The sequence below is a fragment of the Siniperca chuatsi genome, linkage group LG11 (assembly GCF_020085105.1).
Source record: "Siniperca chuatsi isolate FFG_IHB_CAS linkage group LG11, ASM2008510v1, whole genome shotgun sequence".
NCBI lineage: Eukaryota > Metazoa > Chordata > Actinopteri > Centrarchiformes > Sinipercidae > Siniperca > Siniperca chuatsi.
In genome coordinates, this window is record NC_058052.1 from 22,814,485 (window position 1) to 22,831,670 (window position 17,186).

General features: G+C 40.2%; 1 protein-coding gene across 14 annotated transcripts in view; it reads left to right on the forward strand.

The window, feature by feature from the left end:
* The window catches only part of LOC122884692 (mitogen-activated protein kinase kinase kinase kinase 3-like), a 45,998-nt gene that overhangs the window by 18,737 nt on the left and 10,075 nt on the right, over positions 1-17,186 (forward strand). For 2 of the 14 annotated variants that reach the window (XM_044214926.1, XM_044214930.1), the window contains exons 13-26: positions 392-466; positions 2,699-2,777; positions 2,903-2,961; positions 5,152-5,214; positions 7,779-7,831; positions 8,300-8,338; positions 10,243-10,317; positions 12,996-13,047; positions 13,232-13,604; positions 15,379-15,485; positions 16,075-16,116; positions 16,433-16,517; positions 16,688-16,767; positions 17,054-17,114. In XM_044214926.1, the coding sequence (XP_044070861.1) occupies positions 392-466; positions 2,699-2,777; positions 2,903-2,961; positions 5,152-5,214; positions 7,779-7,831; positions 8,300-8,338; positions 10,243-10,317; positions 12,996-13,047; positions 13,232-13,604; positions 15,379-15,485; positions 16,075-16,116; positions 16,433-16,517; positions 16,688-16,767; positions 17,054-17,114 (1,243 nt within the window). The remainder of the gene's footprint in view (positions 1-391; positions 467-2,698; positions 2,778-2,902; positions 2,962-5,151; positions 5,215-7,778; positions 7,832-8,299; positions 8,339-10,242; positions 10,318-12,995; positions 13,048-13,231; positions 13,605-15,378; positions 15,486-16,074; positions 16,117-16,432; positions 16,518-16,687; positions 16,768-17,053; positions 17,115-17,186) is intronic. The other 12 variants (XM_044214936.1, XM_044214940.1, XM_044214934.1 and 9 more) reach the window with 10 other exon arrangements.

Consider the following 17,186-nt stretch of genomic DNA (forward strand, 5'->3'; position numbering starts at 1 on the left):
CTTTCCCTTCAAATCGTGCCCTTCTCTCTCTTCATTTGATATTTCATACAATTCCGTCTTCATAAACCCCCATTCACGCTTTCGCTCCTCAACCTCAGTCCCTCTTTTCCACGGCACATGTGACTCATCTTTCTGCTCTTTGTCCTTCCCCTCCTCCCTCTTCCTTGCCTTCTCTGTGCTCTTCTTCTTGCACCTCTTTTCTCCTCTTTGTTTCGCATTTCACTTTTCTTGGCTTTTATCTTCTCTTTCCTTCTGCTCTTTTTCTTCCTCTTTCCTCTTCCTCCTTGTAGCACTTCTCCTTTCTCTCTGCCTTTCTCTTCTCCTTCCTTCTTCCTTCCTTTTTTTCTCCTGTCTTCTTGTCCCCATCCCCCATCCTCTACCTTCTCCTCAGTTTAAGTACAGGGGTCATTTCCTACCCATAAGCCCCGGTGCTCGACGTGCACCCCGTTTTGCAGCCCGTAGGAAGGTACCAGTGTGTGCTGCAGTGTCTGCAGTGATGTCATTCTAACACAAACGATACTGTCAGTTGTTTCTTCACTTGGGGGACGACCACAGAACTGAATGAAACTGGATTTCCATTCAATTCAGTGTCTACTGGTGCTGTCATGGAAACTGGCATTGGCATGTGATTTTCAGATTTTCTGTTGCACATCAGCTGGTGTGGTTATTTTTATATAATCATTCTGAAACATTTCATTAATCTACACATAGATACATTTTTGGCCTGATGAAGAACATACTGCCATTGATTTTAGTATGGCTATAGTAGTGTTTTTTGTTGTTACTAGTATTCAGATTGGGAAATGCGCTTAATAGCTTTGTTTGCTGAGAGGTAGATGAGAGGATTGATACCAATCTCGTGTCTGTACGGTAAATATGAGGCCACAGCCAACAGCTTAGGTTAGTAAAATGACTGGAAACGCAGGATAACAGCCAGTCTGGCTCTGTCCAAAGGTAACTAAATCTGCCCACCAGCACCTCTAAAGCTCACTAATTAGTAATTAATTAAAATTTTTTTAAATCCTTACAAAACAAACAATTGTGATTCTAGAAGGGATTATATTTTGTTATCTTTGGACTGAGCCAGGCTAGCTGTTCCAACTATTTCTCTTGTGCTCCAATGTATCAATCTTCTCATCTGACTCTCAGCAAGAAAGCAAATAAACTTATTTCCCAATATGCCAAAACTATTCCTTTAATTTCTACATAGCTGTCACAACTTTATAGTGACACACACTGACCGCTTGTACACACAAAAAAAAAACAATGCTCACTTCCATGACAACATTAATGCCATCTTGGCTAAACCACAGCAGATCACTAAATGTCGTCAATAAGGACATTCAGCTCTTTTCATTCTAGTTCTGTGGGCAACGACTGGCCGACAAAGAAATGGCTCAATTCATGAAGATGGCTACCAAAGTATGACATCATCACATTCCTTTGAGTAATGCATCTAAACCACATTGTATTTGTGAACAAATAGTGTTGACATTGTGGTTTGTTTTTGTCTACTGCAGTGTTAGAGAGGCAGGGTTTCTCACTTTAAATATAAACCTGGCCTCAATATAAGAAACTTTTAGCTTTGAACAGCAGTGCTACAGTAAAGGCTGCCCATCTGTTACTCCAAGCAGCTAAAAATAGGCAGTATTGTTTTACCCAGCTCATTAAAAGATCTAAATCTTGTCTCTCCATTTGGCAGTTTGGAAACGCAGGATACAGGATACATTTTGAAAAGGGTGGGCAGTACTCAAATATGTCAGTTTATGGAAGCCATCTTCATCTACCTTTGCCATTACAGTTACTAACTAACTGAGTTGTGTGTTATGATAATGAACTTTATTACACCTATAAGGTGGTTTTAAATTGACAAATCTATTAGTGGATCTGTGCTACAAATGTGGCTTTGATAGATGCATTTTTGTATCCAGTGCTTTACAAGCATGGTTTGCGGTTGCTGTGTTTTTAGCTTTTCTACAAGGACAAGTTTACATCTTAGAATTAAATATTGAAGACATCAAGTCAAATAGAGTTTGAATTCTTTGGAAGTACAGTATCTCTGTGCATTTTGCTGTGGTTTAATTTATGAATGACCATTTATACTGTATAAACATAAACGCAATGGTCATGAAACAGTACTTCTGTTATTTCCACAGGAAACCAACAACTAGCATCACATACAGTAGTTGACTCAGTGTATTTTAATGGATGAGGCATTAACACGGTCTGGGTTAGAGTGCAGGTGGATAGTGTGTGATTCCAAGACTGTTGGGGTCAGCTGTTTGCCACAAGGGTCACCTACATTAAGATATATGTGATCAAGGTACTGTATGGCACTCTGAGACTAAGAATATACAGTAGAATATCATATATAGAGGATGTGTTACCTTACAGGGACTCATGAGGACTGTTTCAACACTATGGCAAAACGTTGACATTGTTGTCAGGGAAGGTTTGTGTTTTCTGTGTTGCTATGTTTGGTCGTCTGGTTGCAGAGTGCGGTTGGCTGTTTTGCTGTGTCATCAAATCCCACCCACGGGAAATAGCAGAGGGGTTATTGTTTTTGTTTTTTTAACTCATTGTAATCTTCTCAAGTACCGTGCAAAACTACTACATTATTCTTTGAACAGCTATTTAACTGTGTGTGTGTGTGTGTGTGTGTGTGTGTGTGTGTGTGTCTCTTTCTCTTTCCTGATAGTCTCCGGTCTCTGTTCCTCATCGTATTCGCTCCACCAGCAGGAGCACCAGGGAGGGAAAGACGCTGTCAGAGATTAACTGTGAGTTCATTCACAAGGTCAACATGAACAAATACATTTTCATTCAGAACACTCCACAGAAGTGATCAGAACTGTTTTTTCTTTGTGTTCACCCCTTTCTCTGTCTCTTACTTTGTCTTTCTCAGTTGGTCAGGTGAAGTTTGATCCTCCATTGAGAAAGGAGACAGAACCTCACCATGAACCGGTGAGTTATTAGCTGTGGCATATGTGTGTATGTTTGTATGTGTGTGTGAGAGTATGTCTGTGTGATTGTCACTTCACTAGTACCTGCATGGCTGATCCTCACCTAATCACAGGAAGCACCCCGACCAATCCATGTTGTTGTCAATCTGTGTTGAACCAAACATGAAGCCCATCCACATAGTTCACTCTGGTTGTTTTGAAATTGAGGCATTTTAAGTAGGGATGTCCCGATCTGTTCCAGCCATGTTTTAAAAATCTTTTAGCAGGTAGGGAAGAAATTAGATTACTGACCAGCTGCATACAAACATGGATTTTACAAGCAGGTTACTGTAGAGCATGTTCATTACTACTTTGATTTTTTTTTTTCGACCTTAACCTGATTTCCCCAGTAACCTGGTTTCTTGCGTGTATGTAAGCTTGAGTTTGTAGATACAAGCAGCCGAAATGAGTTTTCTTTGCAGAGTGCCTGGGCTGTCTTTTAGGGACAGGGTGGGGAGCTTGGATGCCCAGAGGAGCTCAGAGTAGAGCCACTGATCCTTTGTTTTGAAAGGCTCCAGTTGAGGTGGTGCATCCTGGATGCATTCTGGCCATCGTCCAAATCAGAGGAGACCCTTGGATAGACTCAGAACATGCTGGAGGGATAATGTGTACCACCTGGCCTGGAATGCCTCAGGATCCCCCTGTAAATGCTGGACGACGTGGCTGGGGAGAACAGTGTCTGAGCTATCTTGCTTAGCCTGCTGCCAACAAGCCTCAGACCTGGACATTCAGCAGAAAGTGGACGCATAGGATGTATCTGCATAAAGCAGTAACCGTCTCCCTCCTGTCTTCACTGACTGACTGACAGACAGACGGCAGCTTTCGACATGGACACAACAAGGACTGCGAACTTTGAAGCACTGCAAATATTAGCTGTCTTGCTATAGTGTCTCCTTATTTACAAGCATGGATGGACACATATCTTCCAGGTTAGATAGAAATCGAATCCTTGCTTTTTGTTGGGGTGAAATTTGTTAATTTATATATTCCGGGTTTTGGCATTAAACTGTGGTCAGAGCCTGTCTTGGTCAAAAAAAAAATCAGCACTGGCCTTGAAAAAATGTGTATTGGTTGATCCTTAGTTGCTTGTTAAGTTGATTCTTTTATTGCCCATCACTTTGCTGAAAAAAGTTTTACTTGTAGACAAATGGGATGGTGCAGCATCCATGCACAACCACAGCGTCCTCCACTCCCTCCCACTTTTTCTGTCCTTCCTATGCACTTGCACTTTTCCCACCAACTCCCGTTTGTATTCCTCCTCCCTTCAAGTTGGCTGAGAAAATCCATCCTAAAATCTTCTCTCTTCTCTCCCTCCTTGAACCTTGGAGTAATGCTATGAAACATAGTCACCAGTGTAGGTCTTTGCGACATTCATCTACATTCATCCCTTTTGTCCTTCAGTTTCTACCCTCTCCTTGAAAGTAATATAATAACATGGAGTCTGTCTCTGTCTTGCTGACCACTGTGGATTTTAGGTCTCATAGTAGCATTTTAAAATCAATAAATCATTACCACATTAATATTGTTAGATATTATTGTAACATAATTACTGTCGGCAAAAGGATTGGCAGCAGGATTTTGTGGCGTCTCAAAAGAGACTCGCAAATGCGGAGGTGCCAGGAGGCAATGGCTGGAGTAACTTTCAGCATGTTTAATCTCTTGTGTAATATTAAACAAAAAACAAACACACCCAAAGAGACACTCTGGAATCTGGATTAAGGCAACCAGGTAACCAGAATACCACAGGAATAAGACAGAGGCTACTAATTGTCTTATTTGTTCACTGAGGGAGGCTATACAAAGGTATTTATATTTTTTAAGCTTCACATAGCACCTGTGTGTTAATATATGTTAATGCAATGAATTAATGTCTCTCCTCCTCAGTTTTGCTGACTTTAAACCCCCATCAATACAAGTTTACTCCATCCCTCAATCTCTACCACCATTCATCCCCTCTTCTCTAATTAATATTCCAGTATCTCCCTCCTTCTGTCTTGCTGATTCACGGACTTCACAGCTCATTTTTGGCCTTAATCCATTTTTCATCCATCATCCTCTCTCTTGCATCCGTGTCTCCATTCCACCCCGTTCCCTCCATCAGTCCAGGTTAATGTATTAACTGAGGTCTCTCTCGCTCTGTCTTGCTGACCAGTGTGATTCTGAGCCCTATCTGGACTGTGTTGAGGAGCACTACTATACCGCGAGATCTAATCTGGTAGTACTCTTTCTGTCTGTCTCTTTCTTTTTCGGCCTCTTCCTCTGTCCATCTACATTGGCTTTTTTATTTTCAATCTGTGTTCATTTCTCTAACTTTATGCCTTCTTTTTTTATACCTCCATCTTACTCTCTCCATATTTCTCTTTCATTCTTAACCTGTTTCTTAAGGACAAGTTTTTGTCCTCCTTTAGCTCTCTTGCTTTCTGAGCCTTTGCTGTCTCTTTTATTTATTTTTTATTTCCAGAGTCCTGATTGTTTTGGCTGCTCCATGTCCAACATGTATTTTTGTTCATTTTCAGTTTTGTTCCATCTATTCTGGTCCATCCATCTGTTTCTGTTCATTTTGTTCTTCTTTTTCCAGCCTTGGCTTTTGCCTCACTAACTGGTGTTGTAGTTGTCATGGTGATAAGAGTCTTTAGTGATGTTGTTGTTCGTTTTGTTCTTTTCAGATATACATACAATACACACATTCACACACACATTACAATCAATCAAATGAAATCATAAATCTTGTGTTAAATATGAAGTTTGTGTGAGACAGACACACGCAGACAAAGGTCAGAGGTCAGATTCAGTTATACAGCTGCACCTCTGAAGACTTGTAGTGATGCCTTGCTCAAGGACACTTGGGTTTGAACACAGGCATTCCTTCTCACAAAACGTAATACTTTTTATATCAAAATTCATAAACATGCACACTCAACCTTTTAATGTTTGCTTTATTGTACCTGATATTTGTTTGATATATCTCTTGACATTTCCTTCTACAGAATATGTGTCTCTTCCGTATACTACTGCTTATATGTCCTCTAACCTCTTACGTCCTGTAGTTGACCAGAGCAGTGAGGCCTTTTTCATGTGTGTGTGTCTATATAATGTTTGTGTTTATCTGTTCGTTTGCAGTACGTGTGTTTTCCTCTGCACGCTTATTGCATTATGTCATTATCTTTACAAATGTTTTTGTGACACGATGCTGCATTCACATTGTGGCTTTATGTAATAGATGTCAAACCATGTTTTCATTAATTTCAGTCAGAGAATGGTGCTAAACTCAGCCAGTGCTGCTTATTGTCAACCTGCACCTTAATCAACTTGCACCTGGTTTGAAAGGTGCCGCAGGAACGTAAAACTATATGAGTAATGAATCATAATTATCCAGCACACATTCAAGAAGCTTTGCTGAGTCGTTGTTTTATATTTAATGTGTTCAGATTTAGAAACAACACTTCTCTGACATTACTGACTTCACATTGAAAATTCATTGCTTAAATTGTCTAAAACAGTAGTTCCCAACCTGGCGGTCGGGATCCCCCTAGGGGTCCCAAAATGTACATGAGGGTATGGTATTGCATTTAAAGAATTTGGAAGATGGTGTCTTTTTTTTACTGCCCTGTCAAAACCAAAAACACAAGTGTGTTTATCTGCTCTAATGTGCCGCTTTTAAGCTGCGATCGTTAGCATGTCCGGCACATTAACTTATTACTTGCAGTAGCAACTGAGCGTTACTTCCAAAGCATGAGTAACACATTGACAAACTAGTTTACATTAGTTTGTGGGGTTACAGGTTACATTAAAAAAAAAAAGAAAAGCCCTGATCACAACTAGCACATGCACTGTGTAGTATTTCCCAATTAGATTTTAGGGCAGCTTAATTAGTTAGCTAGTTAGCTATAGCTGTTAAAATCTGCTAGCCTTAGTTGAAATTTTAGCCAGCAAAATGTTTAAATTACTTTCTATGGCTTTTCCTTAATTTGTGCTTTTTTTCTTGTGATATACACTTTCACCTCTTTGGGGCCTAAAATGAAACTCATGTTCATATTGACACAGAGCCCATAACTTGTGATGACAGGTCATAAGTAGATGTTGCTTCACGAGCCAAAACGGTTGGGAAAACTGGTTTAAAACCAACTTTTGGGTTATAACAACTAAGCACATATGGGAAAAAAAACGAGCAGGATGACTGCAGGTATCTACATGTCGACCTGCTATTCTTTTCTCTTCTTCTGATGATGATGAAGTAGGAATCCCCGAAAGTAGGACCCAGGAGTCTTACTATGCGAAAAGGAGACACTGCCAATTTTGTTTTGGCTAATTTCTTACTTCTCTTGCACCTAAAATTTAAATACTATGAAGATCAGAGGGAATTGCTGTTGTGGCTAACATCTTATTATTAATATATATTTTTTAAGCCACAATGTGAACTCAGCATTAGTCAAATCTATACACATACAGTGAGCCATACGCTCACTGTGTACATCTGTGTATGTCTGTGGATATGAATTAAACTTTTGGGGAAATTGCTGTTTTATTGGGGACATTATTATTTCTAGCAGGTTGCTATAACTGGCACCACGACCACTACAATAGCAGTCCCTGCAGTAATTTGGCAATTGAACAGTGTTTCAGTTGTAATCACTATTTCAATGTGGTTTATTGTGGCACTTGACCAAGATCTTCAGCCCTGTTTACGTTCTTGGAGAAATCAAATATATAGCACCTTTTTAAATGAGCCGGTTATGAAGTATTATGTCACAGTAATAATGTAATTTGTTTGTCTTGTAGGACTTGCAGTTGGAGTACGGGCACGATTCACCAAGTCTACTGGGAGGAAACAAGTAAGTCTCTCATTCACTTATTATCCTTTTGTCTATCTCTTGCTGTCTTTTCTCCACTTGTTTAATTTCTTTTTCTTTTACACCTTCACCCCCTTATCTCTCCGATGCTTAAATTTTCTCCCATTCTTTCATCTACAGTGGCAGAAGAGAGGGAGGGAGAGCCAGAATGTGAGATAGGGAGAGTTTTCATGCTGTCGGCTTGATGATTTATTCATAATTGCAGCTTGAGGGTGTTCTGTGAGCTGTGTGTTTGTGTGAGCGTTCTGCTTTCAAGTGTGCTTTGTAAGCAGAAAGCTCAGGTTCAGATCAGGGATGTAGAATGTTGCCCATAGTCTGGCGAGGACTAAAAAGCATGTAGATTTTCAGTCTCAGAGAAAGAAATTCAGATAAAAAATGTTTTTCTTTCTTCCATTTTTCTTTATCATATTCTATCATTTATACTTTTCTCTTCACTTGTCTGACAAACAGGAGTCTTCTCAAATCTGTGGAGGAGGAGCTAAAGCAGAGGTAAGTCAGACCCCTCTCACATCCTGATTCACCCAGGGCCTCTTGATTTGCTGGTGTTCTAACCACACCCACCCATCAGCCAATCATTGTTAATGGCAGGACTAATCTTGGCCAATCACATGCGACTAATGCTGTTGTAATGACTTCAGGCTGTCACGGCTCTCAGCATTTTGGATTCTTGTGGGTTTTATTTTCCCTTGGCTTGCTTCACGCTTTGATGTGATCAGGAAAAGGCTGTGCTTCATAGGAGCTTCCTGCAGAGCATGGCGTTCGCACGCACGCACGCACACACACACACACACAAATGCATGTGTATACAGTTTTTTAGCCAAAGCTGCAGTGGATGTCTTTAGCAATTTTACTGGCAAGTCTGTGGAGACATTATTTTTACTTGCCCCAAAAATGATGGTGATCACCATCTGTCTCAGTGTCTTGTGCTTTGCTATATTCTATGAGACAATCCGATACGACAAATATGTTTCACTGAATTCTTTGGTCTGCACAGTAACAAAGATACAGAGAGTTTTCACATCTATAGACATATGGTACAAAGATGTCCTTTAAACATTCCCCTTTAGACACAAGAGGCTAAATTTGATTCCCTGCAAATCCTAATTGATTGCTGAATCAATGTTTTACATATATGATCTAGATAATGTTAAATTAAAAGTATTATATTCTGTAAGGCTGTTTGGCTACACACTTAAAATGTTGTTTCTTTAGTTTGAGTTGCTCCCAGTTTTTATCCCTTTTAGGCTTCTTTGGCGGACAGAGGTCATAGCGTAGTAGATAACAGTGACCTTGTTTCAGTCTTTGAGGTTATATCATCAGAAGGAGTCAGGAGTTTACAGACCTGGGTAAAATGCAGTTCATGGTTTGTTTTAGTCTATACAAGTGCCTACAAGTGTCACCTGAAAAGTAGATGAAAGTGGCTTTTTCTTACTTAGCTGTGACAGACAGGTGTAAATTATTCTGATGTGGTAAAACTAAGCCCTCTGGTATTCCCGAGGAGGATGAAACTACTAACGTTTATGTACAGAGGCTTTTAGACCCAGGTCTTTTTTAAAGCTTACTGTATCTAAATACACAAAACAAAATTTGAATACTGTATGTGGCATGGAATTGAAGATTCTAATTTGATTGCATAAATGTACAGTATATTCACTTTGAGTGAAGGTTTTCATAAATGTAACTATCTTAAAAAGTTGTCCATTAGGAAAAGATGCTAGAAAGACTTTGCTATTACTGTAAATTCTCAAATAAAAGCTGATGTTTAAATAATAAAACACAAAATCAGAATGTTTCTAATATAAGCCAAGAGATAAGAGAAATATTTGAGAATTTACAGGATATAGATTGTGTTTACGTTGCTATGAATTGACTGATTAGAGGTTAAGTTTACTGTTGTGGGGTGTGTAGATCTGTAAGGACTGTATAGGTTCAAGCAGTACAGTAGAGTTTAGAAGTGTAGAAGTTGTGTAAGTGATCAGCGACACGTCGTGGCTGTTGCCCGGATGTTCGGGTCTGTAGGAATGATCTGACATCCACCGATTTATTGATTGTGGGGGATCTTTTTTGTTTGGATCTGCTCAGTCCTTGCAGATCTGCCCAGAGTTCAAGGGTTAGAAGTAGTTTGTGGACTAAGCTTCACTCAGCTCTCCCTCCCCTTTCCCTTCTTCTTCCTCTATCCTCTTCTACCACCTCCTCTTCCTATCCCTCCTCCTCCTATTCCTCCTCCTGTTGTCATCTCCTACCTCCTTTGCTTGCTCCCTCTCTCCCTTAATCTCCCCCTCTTATGCTCTCCCTACCGCAACCCTCTATTTCTATTCTCTTCCTCCCCTTCTCCCATCCCTCCCTTCTCCTTTCTTCCCCACCCCCCCTCCTATCTTCACCTCCTCTCCCAGGGGCCATGTGGCACACTTAGGGGATGATGAGGATGAGGATGATGATGGTGCAGATGATGATGAAACTCACACTCAGTAAGTTCTCTCCCAGTCTTAGAGCTGGAAGCCTCTTCCTCTTTGTCTCCCCATCTCTCTTTCTTTCCCCACCCATTCCTCCCTCATTTCAAAGAGGAAAGGATGAGGATGGGGGGTAAGACAAAGGCGGAAGGCTTCCTGTCTTTGCCACAGTTTCATCCATGCATCTCTGTGCAGCACACCCCACTATCACGCCACATATGCCACCTGTGTTTGCGTGTTTACAGCCTGTGTTTTTTCCATGCCATTACTACTGAAGTTTAATAGCTACTAACAGTAACCCTAACCCTAAAAACTCACCTGGAGGCTGTTGATATGGAAAGTTTTTATGTATTTCTACATTTTACCTCCATAAATACATGGGAACAGGGGATAACTTAAGCCACGACTAGGGATAAACACCACAGCATTAAAGAGTACATTGTAACCATATATCAAATTCTGGCACGTCGTATCATTTAATTCTCACTGGATTCTTAGCTCTTTTTCGATGCATGAAACATGAGGTCTGGGTGCAGTTTTGGTGCTTGGATAACTGGCCTTCATGACCTTGACATCTTATTTGCTGTTGTCTTGTTTTGTTCTCCACTTGCATCGCCATCTGTGTGCCTCCTTGCTGTGTGTGTGTGTCTGCGTGTGTCTGCGTGTGTCTGTGTGTGTCTGTGTGTGTGTGTGTGTGTGTGTGTGTGTGTGTGTGTGTGTGCGTGTATAGCTTTCACGCTGTCTTCTGTCTTCTCCTGCCTCTATAAAACTGTATATTTGGCGTCAAGCCTCATCCCTGATTGTGAAAAAGCCAAATGTCTGCGGCGGACCAGAGCATTCATTCTAGACATATATTTTCCACTGCAGTCAGAAAGGCCTTAGTACTTAGCACACACACAATACAATGATTGCAAATATAGAAAGAACCTGAAATGTAAATTGACTGCATCCAATAGTCTTGTAAAGTGAAATCGGTTCAATGGTTCTTGGCTATAAACATGAGCCAATGTTTCATGGATAAAATCACTTGTGACGTCAGAAAATAAAACAATGGAACCATTCGAGGTGTGAACTCGCACCTCAGATTTTGTGCTCAGGTACACCCCGTCCTCAACTAGTCAACAATAATTACAAAAACATTACCTACAGAATATAGGCCTAAACATTTAGCTTTTAGCAAAAGCTAACCATGCTGGCTCACTACATGCATTTGCTAAGTAGCATTTTACTGGGGGAAAAACTCTATAGTTAATTAGCACAAAAACAGATTTTTGTGCTTTCCTCTTGATAAAGCCTAAACAAGCTCCAGAAAATGTTCATGGCCAAGTTTCTTTTCCATTCTCCATTTCTTACATTGTAGGGTCAGTAGATTGTGTTATAAATCATCCTGATTTCTTTTTAGGTGCTTTTTTTTTTTTTTTGCCAATTTCCCCAATTTCTTAGGACCCTTATATGCTCTCCTGAAGGAGGTTCTTTGCTATTTGCCACCCACCATCATGCCACATTTTCCAATTCAGTGTTTGCATTCTACCCTTAACAAGCTCAGAGGTGGGGCAATGCATCAGTCACAGACTTTTCAGCTGTCCCAGCTCTGAATGTGTAAACTGTGTCAGTTACTGATCAGCTTTTACTGATAACGTACATTAAGGGAGTAAGCCCATATACCTGTGGACCACCATTCAACTGAATCACTCTGACTCATTTTTATTGGTGTTCCAGTATTTGTGTTCACTGTGTTTGGCTCCCAGCCTCTGTCTGTTTTGATTTTTGTGCTCTGATTGTCTGTCAGTTATTAACAAGTGGCTCAATGAATCTGCAGTCTGTCAGGCAATATGGATAAAGTCTCTGCTAATTTAGTGCTGGAGTGCAGTCAAAATTATGATTATCAATTTGTAATACATTAAGAGCTGCTTAAAAGCCTCAAAATGTGGGATCGCAAAACACTCCAACACTGAAAATATTTTATGCTTTTAACAAAGATGGATATGAATAAGCATAATTTAGAGAAGCTGTTGAATTTGAAACATTGGAACTTAGTATTTCCAACTGAAATGTATCTAGTACTGTAAGCAACACTGGCTGTAGTCGTATTATCAGTGTTTCAATATCAGCGCTACTATTCTCAGAGACTTTACACATGCCCCATCTGTGGTTGTTCTTAATGATCTCTAGTGTGCCCGTCTCACTTTGAATGTAGTGGTTAACCTTTTAGAGCAGTTATCTTGTGTCTGTCTCAGTGTCAAATAGTGTCAGGCTATGGTTATACTTGTCATTTTTACATCTGATCACTCCATGAAATACTACATCAAGTCTGGTCTGGGTGCACAGAAAACGCTTCCACATCTGTATTGAAATTTTTAAAACTAGATTTTAACAGTGTGATTGTACTTCTTGTCTGTATGTGATCCAGCCTATTCACCAAAGAACAGTTTAAAGAAAGTGACAGTAAGAGTTTTAAGCCTCTATAGGTATTAGAACAAGTGTGGATACTAAAATATGTCATCTTATGAAATCTGTCTCCTATGATCAAAGTGAAAATTGCTTTAAAATGGCAAGTTAAACCATCGCCTCAGTGGTGACATATGTGTATATTGTTTTCAGCGTAACTCTCGTTTGTAATAAACAGCAGTTGTTAGTCTATTTTATGAGTGTTTTATCAAGCAGAGTCTCAAATCCACCGTCTTCTCATTCTTCAGTAAATCAAGCACTATCATGAGGCCAAAGGTCCCACCCCCACTTCCTCCCAAGGTATGAACAATTGAATGCATCTGTCAGCCACAGTCAATGATTTGTCATTTGAGGATTAATTTAAAAGTTCAGTTTAGTCTTATTTTGTAACATGATTGTCTTGAATTCTGTTTAATGTCATTGAAAATGTGACAGAATATGAGAAATGAGCTGACTCTTTGTCCTTATCTGTATTTCCCTTCAGCCGAAGTCGATCTGCTCGTCCCAACAGCAGCAGCAACAAAAACATGACGATAGCCAATCACACAGCGAGGACGACGGTGGAGGGACCATCAAGCGCTGTCCAGCCGCAGAGACGCCGAGCCCCGCCAAGCCCGCCTCCAACGTCCCCCCGCGGCCTCCGCCCCCAAAGCTGCCGCCCCACCGTCGCAGTAGCCTAGGTAACGAGAGCCCCAAGCGCACGGACGTCGAAAACTCTGCCCCAGAGGATGATGGGAGCTTTAGGCATTTCTGGGAGTGGCTCCACACGCCTCACACAGACGAGGAGCTGGAGGAGGCGTGGGAGGTGCTGAAGGAGGTGAAAGAGGAGCAGGGAAAAGAGGAGGAAAAGGAAGAGAGTAAGAGCAGCCACTTGATAGATTGGTAGTCTCCGCAGACCCTGTCGTCCCCTTCAATTGGTTGTGTGGTCTCCCATTAGTCAGTCCTCGTAGTCTGATTTCTTTGTTCCATGAATCCATTAATAATAGTGCTTTTGAATTTTTTGTTCATAGTTCCTTCTGTCCATCAGCTCCTGCTCAATTTAAGTGTTTGTCATTTTTTTGTAAAGTCTGAGTGGTTGTTTAATCCAATCAATTAAAAGCTAGTAGTCTGCTACCACTCCCCCTCGCTTCCTAGGAGGAAGAAGGAAGAGGAGAAAACATGGTCCTGGCTGATCAGAACTCAGGCAACAACACATCATAGAGACGAGTGACATATGACATGATATGATAGCGCGTATAAGTCAAGAAAAAGGTTCTGTTCTCATTCAGCTCGAATGCTAGTGTGCACATATATCCTGCCCCCATATCTTCCTTAAAAGGGTAAATAGTATTGATTCAGTTTTGTTTGTCTGTTTTCTTTCCTGTTCCTGTAAACAGCTTTATAAATGTAAATCTTAAGATGTAATTTAACTGTTTCAATCAACAGCAATCAAACTTAAGAAAACATTGCATCAAGACACTAGTTCAAGCTATTTATTTTTGAGGCAAATTTCTTGTCTCTGACGATAACAGACCCGTACATGAGAGATGGAAGCTGAACAGGAACAGAAACACCAAAGCAGAAAAAAACAATTTTAATTCCAACTTGAAAAGGATACTTCTGAAGGAATACACTTATCCAAATATCCAGTATGATTGGAATATTTTGGATATTCCCTGCAATTCCATACTGTTTACATCAGATAATTTCCAGTGCTTTAATCAAAAGGGCATTTATAAAAGCAACAATTCTGTAAAATCTCAGGACTCAATAATTGATTGAGAATAGGTGGGTCCTATTATAACAGGTTGGCTGTTGGTTGACAGATCTTTATTTGTGGGGGAAACTCTAATTTCTTGGTTGTGCTCTAGAAATTTTACCAAATATTTAGATGCTGTATTTGGAACCAACTTGTGTGCCTCTCTGGAGATGTTAACTGTGCCGTTTGGAGTTGAATCACAGAGATTAGAAAACAAATTAGAAAATATGGGTAGTTGTAGTTAGAAAAAAATCAACATTAAATAGATGGAAGACAAAGATTAGAAATATACAATTATGCTGGAATGGTTCTTTAAGCCTTCAGCAGGAACACATTGGTGGAGTTGAACTGTGTGTGTGCATATATGTGTGACCATTGTTCTCCAAATCATGACAGGGAATGTTTTTGTCCATAGCCCCAGAGGCGAGCTACTGAAAAAAGTCTCATTATTTGACTATTTTATCAGCCAACCCAAACTTTTTTAACAGAGTACCAGTCATAATTGACCAATATTGATCACTATCTAGCAGGTTGTGTATGGTACATTAACACCTTCCTGTGCTCATGACTATATTTGATCCTCTGTATTCTTCCTGCTAGCCTGCTCCCTCCTTCCCGCCCTCTCTGCTCCCAGTAGTTTGTTTGTTACTCTTTTGTGTCTTCAATCCTGCAGATTAGATTGTACTCATTGAAATCAACTGTATGTATGACAAAGTGTCACTGTGAGTGGACTATGCTTGCTGTGTGTTCTGCAGCGGAGTCCATTTCTGTTTCTTCACTCACCTTTTTACTCAAACAAAGGCTGCATATTCCCGTATCTCTGTCCCTTACACACACACACACTCTCTCTTAGTTTGTCCGTCACACATTGAGTTTTGTCTCTGTTGTTGTAGGTAATGGGCTGAACTCTCCACACAGTGGAGAGAGGGACAGTCCAGCAGACAGACAGTCCACTATGCCCCCTAGTGTCCCCATACGGAAAGACAAGAAGGATGTTCCGGTAAGCAGACTCTACAGCTGTGGCTCAGGGACCTTCAGATATGTTTGAGGAAGTTCCAGTACTAATCTTGTTAACAATAAACATAATGCTGTGGCACAGAGAAAAAAAAAGTCAGACACTCAGTCGAATGCAGTTGGCTGTGTTTTGACGGTGGGAAGCTGGTGAAGGATCACATCCTTTTCTTTGCACTAGCGACTCCTACTGGTCGGTCAGGGTGCCTGTGCAAAGGAAGGGTTGGATTTAGGCACCTCCCAAGCCAAAGTCTACAATGCTCAGGGAAATGGTCATTCCAATGTTGTTACTGCAGCCAATAGTGCCCTCAGATTCCAAAATATCCACCCACTGCAGATGTTTTGCAGCTCAAACACTGAGTTAGAAGGATTTTTTTGCATTTGTGGGAATTGTTGGTGCTATAACATAAACTAAGGGGTATATCTTTATGTGTACCTTTTTAGCTTCATTATTCCCGTCTTGTCAAATTGTGACACCCTATGTAAGATTAATTTGCAGTGTGTTACCAGGATCATTCATAATCCAGTGCTGACTGACTGTCTGTGTGCGTGTGCGTGTGTTTATCTGTCTGTCCTAGAAGCCAATCAGTAATGGCCTTCCCCCTACACCCAAAGTCCATGTAAGTAACAGTCTTTTTCTGCTCTCCTTTAGACAGTTATTGTGTGGTATTGTACAGGAAAACAGACATTTTGATATGATATAACATTGTTATTTTTTTGCTCTATAGCAAGCCAATCAGATATTTAAACCAAACCATTTTCTCCTTCTGAAAACTTTAACAACCCTGGAAGGAATATCAATATTTAGCTCAATGAGGTGTCAGAGGAGGAAAAACTCAACACACTTGAGCATCATAATCTGCAGAATGGTCAGCAAATAATCTGTAGATTTCAACATTTGCATCGCATTTATTAATCTCCTCCTCCCATTCGCAGATGGGTGCGTGTTTCTCTAAGGTGTTCAACGGCTGTCCTTTGAAGATCCACTGTGCCACTTCCTGGATCAATCCCGACACCAGAGGTAACCAATAGAAAACCAGATACAGTGTTGAACATCAACTTACAGGGTGATGAATGTGTCATTGGTTACATCTTGAATCAAACCACCCTGACTCTTGAAGGACCTTTTCAGTGTGAGCTATCGCTTTGCGATATGTGTGATAAAATGTTTGTTTTTGTGTGTGTTTTTAGACCAGTATTTGATATTCGGAGCTGAAGAGGGAATCTACACATTAAATCTTAATGAGCTGCATGAGACCTCGATGGAACAGGTGAGACTAGAGAGCGTGCATTTTAAGATAATAGTAATATACATGGTTTTCACCTTCTTTACATTTTGGTTTATATGCAAAAATATATATATACTAAATAATTGTGCTTTCCAGAGCTGGTCATATTTTGTAGGATGTATTTGTTTTTTTTCAAATAGAAAACCGAAATTAAAAACTTAGAAACATTATTTTATCTTTGAAACTGTGACAAATTATTTAAGCTATATGTGTTATGTTGCTCATTTGCTGTATCTGTCTTCTCTCTCTACCCTGTATCTGTCTGCAGCTCTTTCCTCGGCGGTGTACCTGGCTATATGTCATGAACAATTGTCTTCTTTCCATATCTGGTGAGCTTTAACCTGTCTGTGTGATGGAATTGTTTGGAAGTTGAACATATAAATTGTTTTATCCTTATAACA